The 16099-nt window shown below is 43.0% G+C and overlaps 1 protein-coding gene across 50 annotated transcripts in view; it reads right to left on the bottom strand.

Annotated features, from left to right (window-relative positions):
* The window catches only part of MAP2 (microtubule associated protein 2), a 248766-nt gene that overhangs the window by 45331 nt on the left and 187336 nt on the right, over positions 1-16099 (bottom strand). For 36 of the 50 annotated variants that reach the window (XM_032115035.1, XM_032115037.1, XM_032115013.1 and 33 more), the window contains 2 exons: positions 3850-3963; positions 1479-1556 (listed from right to left, as the gene is read on the bottom strand). In XM_032115035.1, the coding sequence (XP_031970926.1) occupies positions 1479-1556; positions 3850-3963 (192 nt within the window). The remainder of the gene's footprint in view (positions 1-1478; positions 1557-3849; positions 3964-16099) is intronic. The other 14 variants (XM_032115029.1, XM_032115031.1, XM_032115046.1 and 11 more) reach the window with 4 other exon arrangements.

The raw sequence follows: 16099 nt of genomic DNA, 5'->3' as shown, positions 1-16099 counted from the left end.
GAGGCTAATGGAAGAACCTTGACAGTGGCCAGAAGCAGAAGAACATGCCCTTTACTGTGATATGAAAAATCAAAAAGCATACACAGGACTAGCCAAGTGAACTATACATTAAAAAAGAGTGATAAAGCCCTGGTAACAATTCTAAAAACCTTTGCTAATGCCTTACGAGTTCTCTTTTCAGTTAATAGTTTTGATTGCCACTGCCTCTGAGTGATGAGTCTAGGAATTGTTGTATTATTTTTCAAACACACAATGGGCAGATGTTTTTTAAAAAACAAATTCAAGTTCTTTTTAACTGTTAGTAACCACACCCAGTAGGCCCTTCCAGTAGAGTGGACTGACAAATGTTGTTGTTACCACAGCCTGTAATTTCACTGTCTCAAAAATGACTGCATGATGGAACATGCCTAATTGCAGAGTCCTCAAAAACTCAATCAGAGCATGCTAGCATGTGAAATAGCAGCCATCCACTTGCAAAATTCATAGAGGCTCTGTGTTAAAATACCAACAAAGTTTGTTCAGTAGATGATAAGAAATTATTTTCATGCACTTATGTAACAAAAAGAAAGAGAAAATGCTAAAAGAAAATCCAAGAAGTAAGTGGACACATAAAAATGTTACTAACATGGCAGAGTTAAACTGACAGTCCCCTGGAGATTCTGAACCCAAATCCTTCCCTCTTAACCCCATGATACAGCTCAATTTTAACACACGGCTGTCTCCCTATACTGATGGCCTTGATGCAGCAGCTGTCTTCTGTTGAACAAAGCACTCACGCACATGCTTACACTGCAGCCGCTTCACTGGGATTTAGGCCTCTGCTTAACATTAAGCCAACGCTTCAGTTCTTTGCTAGAGGAGATTTCAGCAGGAGGAAAATACAGTGGCCATGGGTTACTGAAACTGAACACTTGTGCAGAATAGAATAGAGATTTGCTTTTTAAGACTCAAATGTGACTGCTGCACTTTGTGTACTGAAACCCCAATACATGTAGACACTGGAGCATGAATTACAGGCTGGGGGTCAAAGAAATGATCCAGCTCTGAATCTCCTTGCTTTCATGCATTTAAGATTCCAAACCAAAAGGCAATGGTAATTTTAAAAATGCAGCCAAACAAATCTCAAGAAACAAAAGATGGCTCATACTTAATTGCAGTTACGGTGACCACACTGGGACAGCAGACATCTTGGCTCATATTGCATACAACAAACAAAAAAGTGAGCAACACTATCTCTTTTTCTTTGGCATGGATGTTCTTAGCATATCCCTCAGCTACCTCTGTGCATGTGTCTACCTCATCTATACGCTGCAATTGGTTTGCAGATGGGGAGTTATTGCTGGGAATGTCTTATCTTTCCACATGAGACGTATCTCCACTGCAGAAAGTATCTCCATTTTCTGATTCCCCCATCCTTCAGATTCATGTCTCATCCCCCTGCTGACAGCTCTGCACTGGAATGTCCAGGAGACCCTTACCTTCCTCCAGAACTCCAGTCTGCTCGGAAGCTGGTGAAGGAGGTGGGGAAGGAGGCAGGTTGGCTGACTCTTCAACTGCTAGAAATCAAACAGTGAAAATGAGATACAGCTGTTAATTCCAGGAAGAGCAATACATGATACAAGCTGCAGTCAGTTGGGTTCTGCCCAGCTGAGGAACTAATCTGATGGGGACTCATGCCTGCTGGATTTTCAGACAGACCCTAGCAGAATACATGGACTTTTGAAATTATAATAAAAGGATTTATTTTTCTGTTGTTGGTTTGTTTTCTAATGGTATGAATTATTTACAAAATTTTGGTCATAGAGCATAATATAAAAATCAAATACAAGATACTCTTTTAAATCAGTATTGCCTCTTAAAAAACCTTGAGTCACCCAAGGCAACAACAAAAAAGCATCTGAGCACATGTGGTATTATTACAAATTCACACGAACTATCAGAAACTGGCATCCAATCTCTTCAATCTACCTTGAAAAAAACTACATGAAAAAACTCCATTCTGCACACTTTTTTTTTCTTCTGCTGAGTTCAAGGTTAATCACAGAACACATGCAAATATTGCTTGTCTAAATGCACAGGGAACTTGTATCAGCTGTGACATAACAGTGATTCAGCTGAACAAGGCGTAGTTAAAACAAATGCATTTGGATTGGGATTTACATTCGTTCCCAGTCATGAGATCAGATGCTGAAAACAAAAGATTTTTTTTTTTTTTTTCCAATTATTTCAATTCAGGTATGATGAAATCCTAAACAAGCTTCTCAAATGAATTCAGCATAACCTCTGCATTTTATCTCATACCAATCACTTTGAGAATTTTTTTCTTTAAAAACATATCCACTCCTGGGGCTTAACAAGTGTTTTAAAAAAAACGCCAAACAAATCTGTTTTAACAGATCTGTCTTATCAACGGCACCTTTCAACAGGCAGATCTCAGTTTACAGTTCAGGGCTTCCTGCCAAGCACAGACAGGCCACTTTCAAAGCCCCAACAGAATTTTCCAGGCTTCCTCCTATTGATTTCAGTGTGATTTGCAAAAGACGATATGTGACTTGTCCTTAAGATGTGCTGTCCAGGGACAGAGATTTATAAATTCATCACAATGCATCTGACCACAGCAACTGTAACACCAACAGTTGTTAACTGAAGACACACTTCTCACAATGTCTTTTAAATTACTTATCTGACTAGATGGAACTGAATATCCATTTTGCCTCTCCCAGGCCTGAGTGAAGTGATTTGGAGAACTGGGGTCTTCCATGTAAAACTGAGTCTCTGCAAAGAAGGCAATTACCAAGCAACACATCTCCCTGCTGCAGTTCTAAGTTAATTTCAATGAAGCAAAAAACCTTGGGAACCAAATTTCCAACAAATATTCTAAATTACTCACTGACTTTAAATCATTCCTAGGCAAGGGCCAAGCACTGCACCAAAGCAGGCATGGTGCCTGTAGGGGAAACACTGCAGGGCATTGTTTTGATTTAATCACAACGTACATGCACTCAGCAGAATCTGTCCTAGGACAGGCTTGCAAGACTTCCTTACCTCAAGATGGAGTATGTGTTTTCTCAGGCCTTTGGTGTACATATTTTGAGCTACTGCAGAAGTTTTCTGGCAAGGAGGAAGCACTTTAGGTACAAATGGCTGTATACCTACCTTCATTTATCGATAGATAGATACACACATACACGTACACACACACACACACACACACACACTTGTATTTCAGAGAGATATTTCGCAAAGGAGGCAACAGGAGGATGGAGACACAGCATGGACCAGTGGCATTGTTACCATTTCCTGTACAGACTGCTGGCATTTGCTTTTACCACATGTGACTCCTTCCACAGTCTGCCCTCACTCTGCCTCGTTGCTCTCAACCCGGTGTGCCACATTCCTTTCTGCCTCCTGTGGAGTTGCTCCCCCTCCATCTATTTAAGCAGCTACCACTCGACCAGCAAAGCCTCACTTTCTTTTTATATGCCACTCTCTCTTTGCCTCTTCAGACATTAATCCTTCATGTTGTACATGGCTGAACGCAAACAGTTCCAACCAACATGATGACAATACCCTACAACCAAACACACCCATGGCCACGCTACTCAGGAGTCAGAAACAAGGTTGAGAACTGTTAGAGCAAACAGGGACTGAGACTTTCACAGAGCCATGAAGAACCGGGAATACAAGGATCCTGCCATAATCCTGTGGTTCCAGCACTTATCCAGTGGTGGCTACAGTTTACCCACAACCATAACCAACCTGAATACACAGCTGGAACAGCATTTTTTAATATACATACAGACATTTGCAGACACAAGGATACCTGGAACATTCTTTGTCTCATTTTACCTAAAGGCAGCGATCCAGGCTGATCTTTGTGCTGGGCTTCTTTTTCCTGCTCACCTTTCAGGACTGCTACAGCTTCAGCTGTTACTACTTGTACTATCCTCGCAGACACTTCTTCTGTGGCAGTACCAAAGTCAGAAAAAAAGAAAGAAAAGCATGCTATTCAGAATGGTGTTTTAAAATCATAAAGATTAACTTAAACAATAAAAAAGCAGAGGCTAACTTTATCCTTTTTTAAAAGGTAATCTTTTTTCCTGAAACATAAGGAAATCATTAAAAATAAAAGAGAAGGACCAGATATTCCAAAGATTTCAGTGGAAAGTGCCAAGTATTTATAAAAATCAGGAGCTTGCTCTAAGCAAGATGCACAAAGCATCATTATTTAATATTCTTTCTATTAGGGACAACGTGCAGCAACTGCAATATTTTAAGATGATCATCTATTAAATGTCCAGAAAAATTTCTGTAGGTACTGTTTTGCAAACAGGGATTTGCAAAAGTAGGCAGCTGAGTAATGGAATTTCTTGACATTTAATATGTGAAGTTATCTGCATTCTAACATGCCCTTTGAATGCTAATTCCTCCTCAGCAGCACACAGTATGCATTAAAGGCACTTCCCAGACAGCCATCTATGCTGATGAGGGACTTAAAGGGCCAAATAACATTCCTGCATGATTAAAATCAATACTTCATCCTCCTCACCCCTTTTAAGACTGCTACACAAAGCTTTATCTAAACAGTAAGTCTGAGTATCATGCAGAGGGATTGCAGAGGATAACATTTTTTTGGTGGAATGGGCTCCTTGCTGCTGGGCCGCAACATGCTCTGTGCATGGAGCTGGCTCAGGCATTGCATGCTTGACAGAGCTGGGTGCCACAGAACCCATGCTTTGCTCTTCACCACTGCCCTCAAGGCGTAGCACACCTGAGAAGGGATGAGGAACTGGCTGCTCTGGTGAGCAGAGAGTAGTAGTAGGACCACTCAAGGAGTGAATTCTTCCAAACTGAGAAACTGTCTCAGCTCGACTCCAGACCCACTCAAAGATGCAGTGAAATGTCATCAGGCACACAGGTGCATGTGGAAGCAACAAGAGAAGTTTCCTGCCCTCTGGAAGTTCAGGTACCTTTGATGTAACAAATCAAGATCCTAAAGGTTGGTCCAGCAGAATTCAGAGAAAAAAGGGTTTGTGGTTCTTATCTTTATATGAGTCTGCTCTCCCTTAGTCATTAATTAATATATTTCTCTCTCTCAGCAAAACTCAGTGGAAATAAACTGCTTCCCTCTCCAGCTATATCCAAGTGCTGTCTGAGAACTGTTCCCAATACAGATGGAGCTGAGCCCTGGGGAAGGCCACAAGCTGCACAGTCACAACCCACCAGCTGCACAGCTGGGCACACCTGGGAACAGAGCAAAACTTCACTGCTTCGCCAGCCTTCATGTAGACATAGAGGTTTATAATGGCAGAGGTCAATACACCCTGCTCCTGCCAGAGCCCCCATTAATCACCATCTTGAGGGCTGGAATAAAAGCTCTGCTCACCCATTACCACGTCCTTCAGGCAAGAACTGGCTGGGAAGGGCAAGTGTGTTTAAATCAATGCCCTACATGTAACTTCACAACAACCACGCTGACAAGGGACTGTCCATTAGATTAATAATGATTTCTTTTCACAGTTACTCTTATAGAATTCCCTTGTACTTTTAATGTGAAGCTATTCCTCTTAATTTGTGCTTTAGAATAGCCAATTATCTTCCCCAAAAAACATAGATGTGAACTACTTGACTTTCACAGCCATGTTTGTCTAAAACCAAAGTGCTAGGTTTATCTTTCTTTTACACAAACAATTTCATGAGATATTAAAAACCCCCACCTATTAGCAAAGAACAGTCCTAATTGTTGCTGTTTATACCTTATAATTCACTGCACTCCTGGCTGGTCACCTGGAGGGCAGTGACTGCAACAGTTCCACTGGCTGCTGCCAACAGCAAAAGTAGATGGATGAATATGCCAGAACAACTACCAAGCAATGAAAAAAACAAGTTAATTTGAAAAACATTAATTTGAAAAAACATTGAAATACATGAATATAAACTTGCCAAGGATAAATTCAGATTAGAAATCTAAAGATGCTGCTTTTCTACTGTCAGGGGTGAGACGTTCTGGCAGCCTTCCACATTGGAGGAAACAAATCAACTGTTTTTTTCAGATGAGGCTCAATACATTTATGACATGGACTACATATGATACAGGTGCCTGTAGGAGGAGGAGACTACGAATAGTAGCTCTAGTTCTCTGTTCTACTCAACAACACATCCCTAGTATGAGATGAAACTCCCCTTTGTTGTTAAGAAGATCAAATCAAGCACCATAACCCCATCAATCAAGTCACACATGTGGTCAGTCCTATAGATCAAAGAACAGGGATATTGATTTAAAGCCCAGCAATCTTCCCAGCTGCCTTCCAGGGCCTGCACATCATTTTGGGGCTTTGCACCTCATTTTGGGCTGCTTCCACACCTGCTGGTTTCTGGGAGTGCTTCTCAGCACCTCTTGGTTCCTTCCTCTTGTGAGAAACACAAAACAGGCACTTCCCAGACCCTCCTAGACTCTCACATAGTGCTGCTGCTGCAGACCAGTGGACTGGACACAAATCTGGAATCCTTACAAGTCCTGTCGGCTCCCTGTGTTGTGAGGCACACGCAGCTTGCAAAGCACAAGTGATTCTGGGAAAACCTGGGAGAACGAACCTGCAGCTTGGCCCATCCTCCTCCTGCAGACACGTGGCACCCTCCACACACCATGGCATGTTGCAGCACCTTCCATCAGTGGGAAACAAACTGCTCTTCCAGAAAGCATCCCTTGATACGTGGTATATCTCTGCTCAGATTCTGCTCTTTCAGAGCAGGAAAGAGCATCGCCCTGACAGCTCTGTTGAGCATGGAGAACAGCACAGAGCTTCACTGAGTGCCACGGCTACAGAAAACCCTGCACCAATTCCTGCCACCGCTTCACATCTGGAGGATGTGGCACGTGGCCCTCCTGTCAAAATTTCCACCAAGCTACTAATCACAACACCACTGACAAAAGCAACATCATCAAGACTATACTATTGGCTCAGATGAACAAATCAAGATTCAGTGAGAAAGACTGTTAAAAGAATCAATTTTTGAAGCTTATGTTCACATGAAAACTTTAATGAAAGGCTCAAATTAATTTCTGATATAGAATATGCAAACATGTATCAGACTTAGTACCCTAGAGCATATCCAAAGGAAATCCACTTGGTCAACTGCTTTCCAACAGCCAAGCAACTGCAACCCTCCTCCCAGCAGGGTTAAGACAAATCCTTATTAAAAACTGCCTCCTCTGTAAGAGAATCTATACTTGTTCCCATCCAGCCCGGTTCTCTGGTACAAATGGGCTCTACAAGCCTGGAAGACAGTTCTCACCCTCTCAGCTCTCTTCCTAATTTAATTTGCTTGGGACAAAGATAATGTTCCACAGGGAGATATGTCTGAGGGTGAAAGGTTGTCTCCTGATAAACAGAAATTTCTATTTCAGGCTGCACAAAATAAGTAAAAAAAAAATACAAATGGCCTCTGGGCTTGTGTTTTTGTTCAGTTTGTTTTGTTTGGCAGTGTTCTTTGATCAAGAAAGGCTTCCTTCTGAACAGTGCCGATGGATATTTTGGGTGACATGGGAGGCATGGGCAGTTCATCAGAAGAGCAGTGCTTTTGCTGTACATGACTGCTGCGAAAGGACAGACATTTCTGTACTAATGGACACTATAAATAGAAGATCCAGTGGGTAAGTCAAATCCTCACAGGGCTGCTATTGAGACTTTTAATAGTTTTCTTATGGTTCAGTTAAAGTTCAAGGCAGCCTAATGATAAAGAACAAACAAACAAACCAATTCCAGCCTACCCCAACCCCCCAAAAAAAAAAAAAAAAAAAAAAAAAAAAAAGGAGAGTTAGGCAGCTTGGATGCCTAACTATGTATTCATTAGACATGGTTTTGCTTGTAGACATTTACATTCCCTCTCTTTAAACAGGCAGACTCTCTCTGACTCTACTTCATACCACAGACACGGCACCAACATACAACAAGTTACGACAAACAGATTTATTTCTTAAAGGCAATAAGGAGCATCGTTTTACCTTAGACTCCACAAAGAACAGCAACGTGTCTTTTCTTTGCATTTTATGGAGAGTAAAATGCTGCTCCTTTTTACCAAGATGTCAGCTGTTCATGATACAGGACACAGATGGAGCTTCACAGCTTGATTTCAGGGAATACAGTACCCTAAAGTATAGGCAGTCCTTGAATTGGATGTCCATAACAGAGAGAAAACATAGTGAAAACCCTCAGCATGAACTCTCCAAAGCCCTGACAGGGAGTAGGCAGAGGTGAGAGGCCAGGGGCTTACATACCGGGACAGTGGTTTTGCTGCTCCCTCTAAGGTCACTTCACACCACGCTCCAACAGGGCTGCCAGGTCAGCTCTGCCCAGCTGCTACCAGTCCCACAGCTGCTCTGTGGCAGCAACAGAGGACTCTTCCCTGCTGAGAGGACAGAGTCCTGTCTGGGGACCTACACTAATTTAAACCAAAGTTAAAATTCAAATGAATTAAGCACTCTGTGCTCCTGGTTTTGGAAGTCATCCCAATTCTTCTATAAACCCCAGTATATCAAAACAGGAGATCTAGAATTTCCCTGTCCCAGAGACGACTCAGTGACATAAGACCTTTACAGAGTACTAAGATGCACAGGGGATGCGGAACAAGGTGCTGGTGGTATGGGGAGCCACAGCCTTCCCTGTCGGCTGGGTTTAGAAGGCCTGCTGCCTCCAAAGGCTGCTGCCCTCCTCACAAGTACATCCAGAGACACAAGAGCTACCCAATCTCCACCTCAGCCACTCTAGCACTGAGATTTACACTGAAGCAGGCATCATTCAGACATTCAGACACTCCCTCCAGATACCCCTTCCCTAACAGAGACTCAGACAGAGGCTGTTAAGTGAGGTTACATGCTGAAGACTGGCTACAGCACGATCCAGTATCTGGGATCAGATCCTGTACAAGGCCAAGATGGAATTTCAAAGCTCTCCTTCATTCCTTATCAATCCTGCTGCATTTGTCAATGGACTGTAGATGTCTCCATTGGCACATTATCTACAAACTTCTACTTCCCACAATGCTTTTCCATTCTGTTAACTTTTATAACAGACATGTTTACCAGCCCAAGAGACAGATACCCAGACAGTGGCAAGAGTCTTTTCAAATAGGTGTCTGAGCTTTCAGGTCCTGACATAAATACTTCCACAAAATAGTTCAAAAAAATACCTTTTTAAAAAATCTGCAACTATAAAGGCAAGAGCAGAAATCAGATCTGTGAGACATCTTCACAGTGATGTGTGATGTTTGTTCTTTACATGCCCTTTTAGTGGTTTTCCTTCAGCCTCTAGCACTTTTTCCTCTTTCTATTCCAACCTACCACAACCTCAGGCTCAATCCATGGAGAAGCTGAGTTTGCTATGAACACCATGTCTTAGGTGAAACTGTTCAGATGTTTGTTTCTGACAGCCCTCATCCAGCAGTCTTTATCTTCTCACTCTCCCCTGTTCCCCTGTGCAATGCGGTATGATTATTCTGAGGACTGGTTTTGACAGGAGACACTGACTCTCCTGTGACAGGGCTCACAGCCTCTCCCTGCCTCACAGATATGTGACTGGCACTGATGCAAGGATCCTGCCCGCAGGGGAACTGGCCCTGAAAACAGCCTGCTCATCACCTCATATAACAGTGTCAGTGATTTCTGAAGCCAGAGTTGCTCCAGTCAGACCAGAGTGTCTCCTCAGTTCTTCTCCTTTCCTGCCTGTAGTCACCTGTGTTTCATTACTGCCATTCAGCCAGATCACTCAGCCCACTTATCTATTGCTTCTTCCCACCTTGAGAACCCATCTCACAGCAACAGGGACAGCTCCTCCTAATAAAAAAATGCATTTCACATCCCCACAATTTCATCAGGACAGTGTTCCCAGACTGGAGCAGCATCACCCCTCCCTCTTTCTGGCAACAGCTCTACCCAATGCCACTAGGGTGGCAGCAAGACCTTGAGTTTGCTGTGGCCACAGAAGATGCCACCTGGTCTCTGTAAAGCTCAACTTGTTTAAGGCATAAACAAAGTTTAACACGCTTGAACCGTATGGCACAACAAATGCTCCAAGAGAAAACCAAAGAAAAGGGATAATAGGAAGGAGGGACAGAAAGGATACTGCAAATCGTGTCAAAACTTCACACACATTCATAGGGTCACCCCTCAAACACCTATCAAGAAAAAACTGAGCTCAGTTAAAGTAAAGGGTAATTAACATTCCTGGAGCACTGCGGCTAAAGAAGGGATTAAAGAAAGTTGCAATCAGATGGAAAAGATAAAATAATGTTTCATTAATTTTGCTACATTTTAGGGAAAGAACAGAGTACAGCAAAAGGATTAGCTACATGTATACTTGCAGAATTGTGAAAACAAAGCAATTTCAGTCAAGATGTGCCTGTCAAAATCCTCAGTGGGATTCAGTTTCCAAGGTAACCAGCACTAACTGTTGGCGCAGTTGAATCTAGTCAACAACAAAAGCACAAAGAAACCTGCACTGCCTTGTGAGGCAAAACACTCCACATATTCCTGCAGAAAGAAAAGATACAAAATGGCTATTTGCTATCTTTGACGATTTGAAAAGCAAACAGGACCTATGGATTTTTTCCCCCCGGGTACTGCAATTCCGAGTGCAGTCGGGTTATAAGCCAAATAGCTATTCGATTTGTTTAGAGGCATTAGCCAGTCCCCTAAAGACAGGTCCTGAATTGATGCCCAGCTCTCCTGGAAGCTGGTGGATTACTTGTTTCAGTCAAGACTACTGAAATGTTGGGGTGAAAAAAAAGACCCAGGCATCACCGAGTGACATTTGGGATGGAAAAACCAAAGATACATCTTGGACTTGATCACTGCGATCATGACAGCTCTAAATACTGCCTTTTTGCATGCAGATTATAAGACAAATGTACAGCAGCAATCAAAGTAGTATGAGTAAGTTATATAAACCCCCAAAAATGCCAAAAGATTAGTGCTTGAGATTGAAGAAAAAAGCTGTAACATAGCGTCACAGAATTCAAATATTGGCTTTCAAACAACTTTTGTGAGTGTAAATATTTTGCTGTAAGTAGGTCCTTGATCTGGATGTTGGCAATATTAACAATAATTGGCAGGAGGTATGAAGGTAAACAACAGGAACATCAGCTTTTAAATTAAGTGCAACCACAACACAACTGACAAGTATAATTTCCCTAATAAACTCATTGACTTTAAGCTAGTGCAGCATCTATGAGGACAGGGACAGATTAATTTAATCACCAGGATTCACCAGCTAACCAGTAGAACAGGCCAGAAAAGGTCTGTGTTTTGGGAAAGAAAGTTTTGACGGTTTAATCCATTGGATCCCCAAGGTATGAACACTCAGATTATCGTTGGGGAAAGATGTATGGCAGTCACTGTGTGAGAAGAGTAGGAATAGGTGAGCTACAGCTGAGTACTTGGCACAGCAGCTTCATACCCTGGTGAGCCCCACTGCAAATGCACTACACCTCTGTGTTTTGGGGTATTCAACAGCCCCTCCTATGTTGTCCTTAAACTCTAGACTGTAAATCTGAACTACCACTATCCAGCTCCTTAACACTTTTGAACGTGATGATCTTGGAGGTCTTTTCCAACCTTAGTGATTCTGTGATTCTTGTGCTGTCTGCTTTATATCAGAGTAAATCTGGTGCATAGCTGGAGTCCTGGCTGCAGCTGAGCAATGTTGGCCTGGCTGTGCTCTGGTACAAACACAAGGCTGGAGAGTGGCTTTCCTGGTGTACTAGTTTGAAAACATACCAGTGGGATGCACCAAGTCAGAATAACAATTTAACAGAGAAATCAAAAAAAACAAAGGCAAAAACCACTGGGTTAAACTGACAGAGTCAGGATACAACCTGACACCCTGTTAGTCAGGGTGGTGGTAGCAGTCCCATAAAATGGTGGCTGCAGTCCTCCTGAAGTGGTGGATGTGGCTCTGCTGAAGCTGTGGTCCTGTAGAAGGGTCTGTTCTTCCTCAGAAAGTCCAGCGGTGGCGATGTAGCTCTTGTCCTCTGGGAATCCAGTGGAAAGGTTGTCTGTGGTGTTTGGAATCTCATTATATCCAGGATGAAATGCTTGGTTCCTCCTGGGTGGAGCATCTCACAGTGGGATGATGAGTCATGAGGCCAGGCATTGTTGATGGGCTCATTAACAGAAGATAGTCCAGAGGGAGTTATCTATGAGTCATGCCGCAGGGCATCAGAAGATAGTTCGGAGGGAGGAGGCAAGGAAACACTGCCCCACCTGATTTCAACAGCTCATGAGGATGGTAATAGAATACACTGCAACCCAGGACACCTGGGCAGCCTCAGCTGCTCTGCAGCACTCAAGGAAGCAGCAGGGAAGCTCAGGCTGCCTGTCCTTGGATTGCTTCCACATGTTCTGTGTGTATAACAGTTCCCCTGCTCTGACGAAGTTTTCCTGATGACTTTCTTCAGTGAGAGAGTTGGCCACATAGTCCAAATCACAGTGCAAATCACACAGTGCAAAATCTAAACTGACTCATTCTAGGAGCCAGGAGCCATTGTGAAAGTTCCAGTGAGCCCCCTCCTCTGGCACCCTAGCACATTCATTTCACAGAGGCCTCTGCCACGCTGTCTAGCAGCTGTAGAACAAAACACCAAGGGATCAGTCCCCTCCTCAGCCCCCCTTGAAATATGTAAGTATGTTAAAAAAGAGTCATACCAATGTCAGTATAATGATGCTTTAAAAATGAGGCCTCATTACTGCAGTACTTTTTTCCTGTGCATTCCCTGAGTCTATCTTCTTAAGTCTACTGCCTGGAACAAAATATTTACTGTCAGCATTTCAGCATTTCCCAGCCAAATCAGAGGTGGGAAAAGCTATCAATTCTGTTTTGTCTGATGCATGGGCAATACAATTTAGAGCTAACATACTCTATTGAAGCTGACAACACCAGACCTTCAGCCAGGGTAATGCAGTGATGTCCCACTGACTTTCCTGGGACTTGGTATCAGCTCAAAACAACACCTGCACACACAAAGCAGCTATATCTTTCCCCAAAGTATTCATTCCCTAGGACTCAAACAGAAGAAACCACTTTGGCTTCAAAACAGAGAACCAGATATTTAATCATTTGAATGTGAATAAATACACATAATGGATAATCCACTTTAAAATCAATATTAGTTTTGGACTCCAGTACAAGTTAACATTTTAAACAAACCGACTTTTAAGAACATCTGCAGAAGTCAATGAAGCATCAGCCAACTACAGCAGGTGATGCGTCCTTTAAGATTCATTTTTAGCTCCTTTTGGGATTATTTTAAACATTTTTTACAGTGTTTTCTCTGATCTTTTTTAAAAAGGATTCACAGCATGCTATAGAAACTTTGCTGGATTTAAGTTTAAAATTAACATTAACCTGTGCACATTTTGTGTGGGATTTAATCATGCCTGGTCAGGAGAGGACTGAAGATCAATCTGTCAATGCCAACAGAATGCTGGCTTAATTCATCAGGGGATATTTAACCCATAAAATGCAGCAATGCCATGCCCTGCTCACCTTAGTGCTCATGGTGTTGGTCCACCCCAGCTCTGCACTTCAGCAGCAGCAGTTCCATGGCTGATCTCTTCTAAGCCCTCCTTCCCAGTCCAGCCTGCACCTATACCAAAGCAGGCGTGTTTCTTCTGCCAATGGAGGAATGGTGCTCCTTCCAAAGGAGCATGTGCAAGTGTCCCCACAGACAGGCAGAGCTGAATGTGCTCCGTGTCATGTATAGATTAACCCAGTCCCACAGAGGCTGTGCTGTGGATGGACTTTCAGAGCAGTTCTCAGCCAAGCTCAGCAGTTCTCCCATCTCTCACCCTCTTTTCTGGTACTGCCCCAGCTGAAGGGAGTCTTGCCTCTGACCAGGACTCATCCCCAAATGCTCACACAGCCCATTCCCGCCCACTGCCTGCCCACTCTTGGAGACTACCAGCTCACATCTCTATGTGTGCAATGTGATTAAGAAAGAGAAATGTGCACCTACTCTTGAATAAGGAAAATGTGAGAGATGCACATAAAAGCCCTCAGGGCATCTTCAGTGCCCATCAGTCCACTGGCACAGGCTGCCCAGAGAAGTTATGGCTGCCCTGTCCCTGGAAGTGTCCAAGGTCAGGTTGGACAGGGCTTGGAGCAACCTGGTCTAGTGGAAGGTGTCCCTGCCCATGGCATGGGATTGGAACGAGATGAGCTTTAAGACCCCTTCCCACCCAAACCATTCTATGGTTCAGTGACCTTCTGAACTACCAATTCCACTTCTGCCAAAGCTATCTTCCCATGGCACTTAAACACCTGCAAGCTTCTGCAGCCATGATGCTGGATATGTCCAGCTGCTGAGGGGAGAGCTGAGACCAGGGCTGGGGGCACTGCAGCCTCCAAGAGAGCTGCATCCAGAGGCTGAGCTCCTAAGTGTACTGAAAAGCAGGAGCAGTTGTGGAAATTCCAGGTCGCAGAGGAGCTACACTGGCTGGCTGGGATAAAGCTGGAAGCACATACGGAGATCAAGAGGGAAAAAAGGCAGACAACATAAGTGAGAAAGGAGAAAGAGAAGGAAGAGCTGACAGAGCAATTGTTGAGAAGGATGGAATATTCTTAAATAGAGAGAAAGGATGACAGGGAAAGGAAAGAGAAAGCAACTCATACACAGGAACAGCTAGGGATTAGTTTCAGGTCACCAACAACCTGTGCAGGCTGAGTTACTCTAGATGTGGCACATACTCTGAATTTGGGGTAAAAAAGCAACAGTCACCACTGAATCCTATTCCCTTGTCTCTGTATCCTCATCCTATTCCCTCCATCTATATGTGGTGTAAGGCTGTGGATGAAAACAGTTTGAGTACGTCAGCAAGACTGCCACATCTACACAGCACTGGCGGCTGATACATTAAAAAAAAAGAGCAGAAGTATCTGTTTGGCCAGATACACGGGCAGAGGACCAGACTGTAAATCAGTTTTATCCTAACTGCCATAAGCTATATGGGTTGCTGGAAGCTGTACCAAACTGATCATATATCATTATGAATTAGTCTCAAGGAAAGAAATAGGAACAAAAAGCAAAGTACCTGGGGTTTATTTTCCCCTCCCAGTGCCTCCAAGTAAAACTGATTTCCATGAACTATTCAATCTTCTCAGTTCTGAGTGAAATGACTCTCTAGGAAGCAGCTAAGAGGTTTTCCTGCCCTGGAGCTAATGATATCTCTCAGTTATTTTCCATATACTGCATGGAACTAAAACTAAAGTTTTGAACAGTTGTTTTCCACACACAGGAGAAGGGCTCACTCCCATGATCTAATGTACACAGCTGGGATGCCTTGAGTTTCCTGCACTTTTTGCGTATCATGAGGAATGCCTCAGTACTAACAAAACCCCAAGAAACAACCAAAATTGCATTTCTACATCATCGCTTCAGAAGAGGTTTTCCAAGCACCACTGTGCTCTGTAGTCAGTCTGTGAAACAGCAGAGAAAATGAAAACGTTTTGCTCAGAATCTCCCAAACAACAAATGACAGCGTAAACACCATCACACAGACATCTAACTTTGAGTCTTGTCTTTGAATTTCCAGATCAGCTGTTGGTAGGGATATGCACTGGACCATCAGTGCTCATCTGCCAGCTAATGCCAACTATTTTGTGCTAACTTCCATCTCTTCAGCTGGCAAAGGCAAGCAAATCTGTCATTATCATTAGAAGGACTGAATTTAAAGTGAGCAGTTAATCTACCAGTAGCAACTCCACAGAACAAAAAACTCTAACGAAAACACCAGTACACACTAAATTTTGCTGTCCTTACCCAGGATATGAATACAGCAAGAGAGGAGATGGTTTCTTCTCTATATTGTAACATATATATCTGTATCACAGATTAAAACAGCATGAAAGACAATGACAGGGAGTTGTCCCTTGCTTCCTTCTACTATTTCCTTTGAGTTTCTAACTCAAATTAAAACCCAGATTGCCTTTGCTTTCCAAATTTAATAGAGTAGCTCATCATGGTTAGTTGAATCAAGGAATTTTCATATATATCTCTCTCGTACTTTGTACAGAAAATATACCCCAAAGTAATATTTTCTTTTAAT

Source organism: Corvus moneduloides, chromosome 7 (assembly GCF_009650955.1).
Source record: "Corvus moneduloides isolate bCorMon1 chromosome 7, bCorMon1.pri, whole genome shotgun sequence".
NCBI lineage: Eukaryota > Metazoa > Chordata > Aves > Passeriformes > Corvidae > Corvus > Corvus moneduloides.
This window is presented reverse-complemented; position numbering and strand designations above follow the sequence as displayed.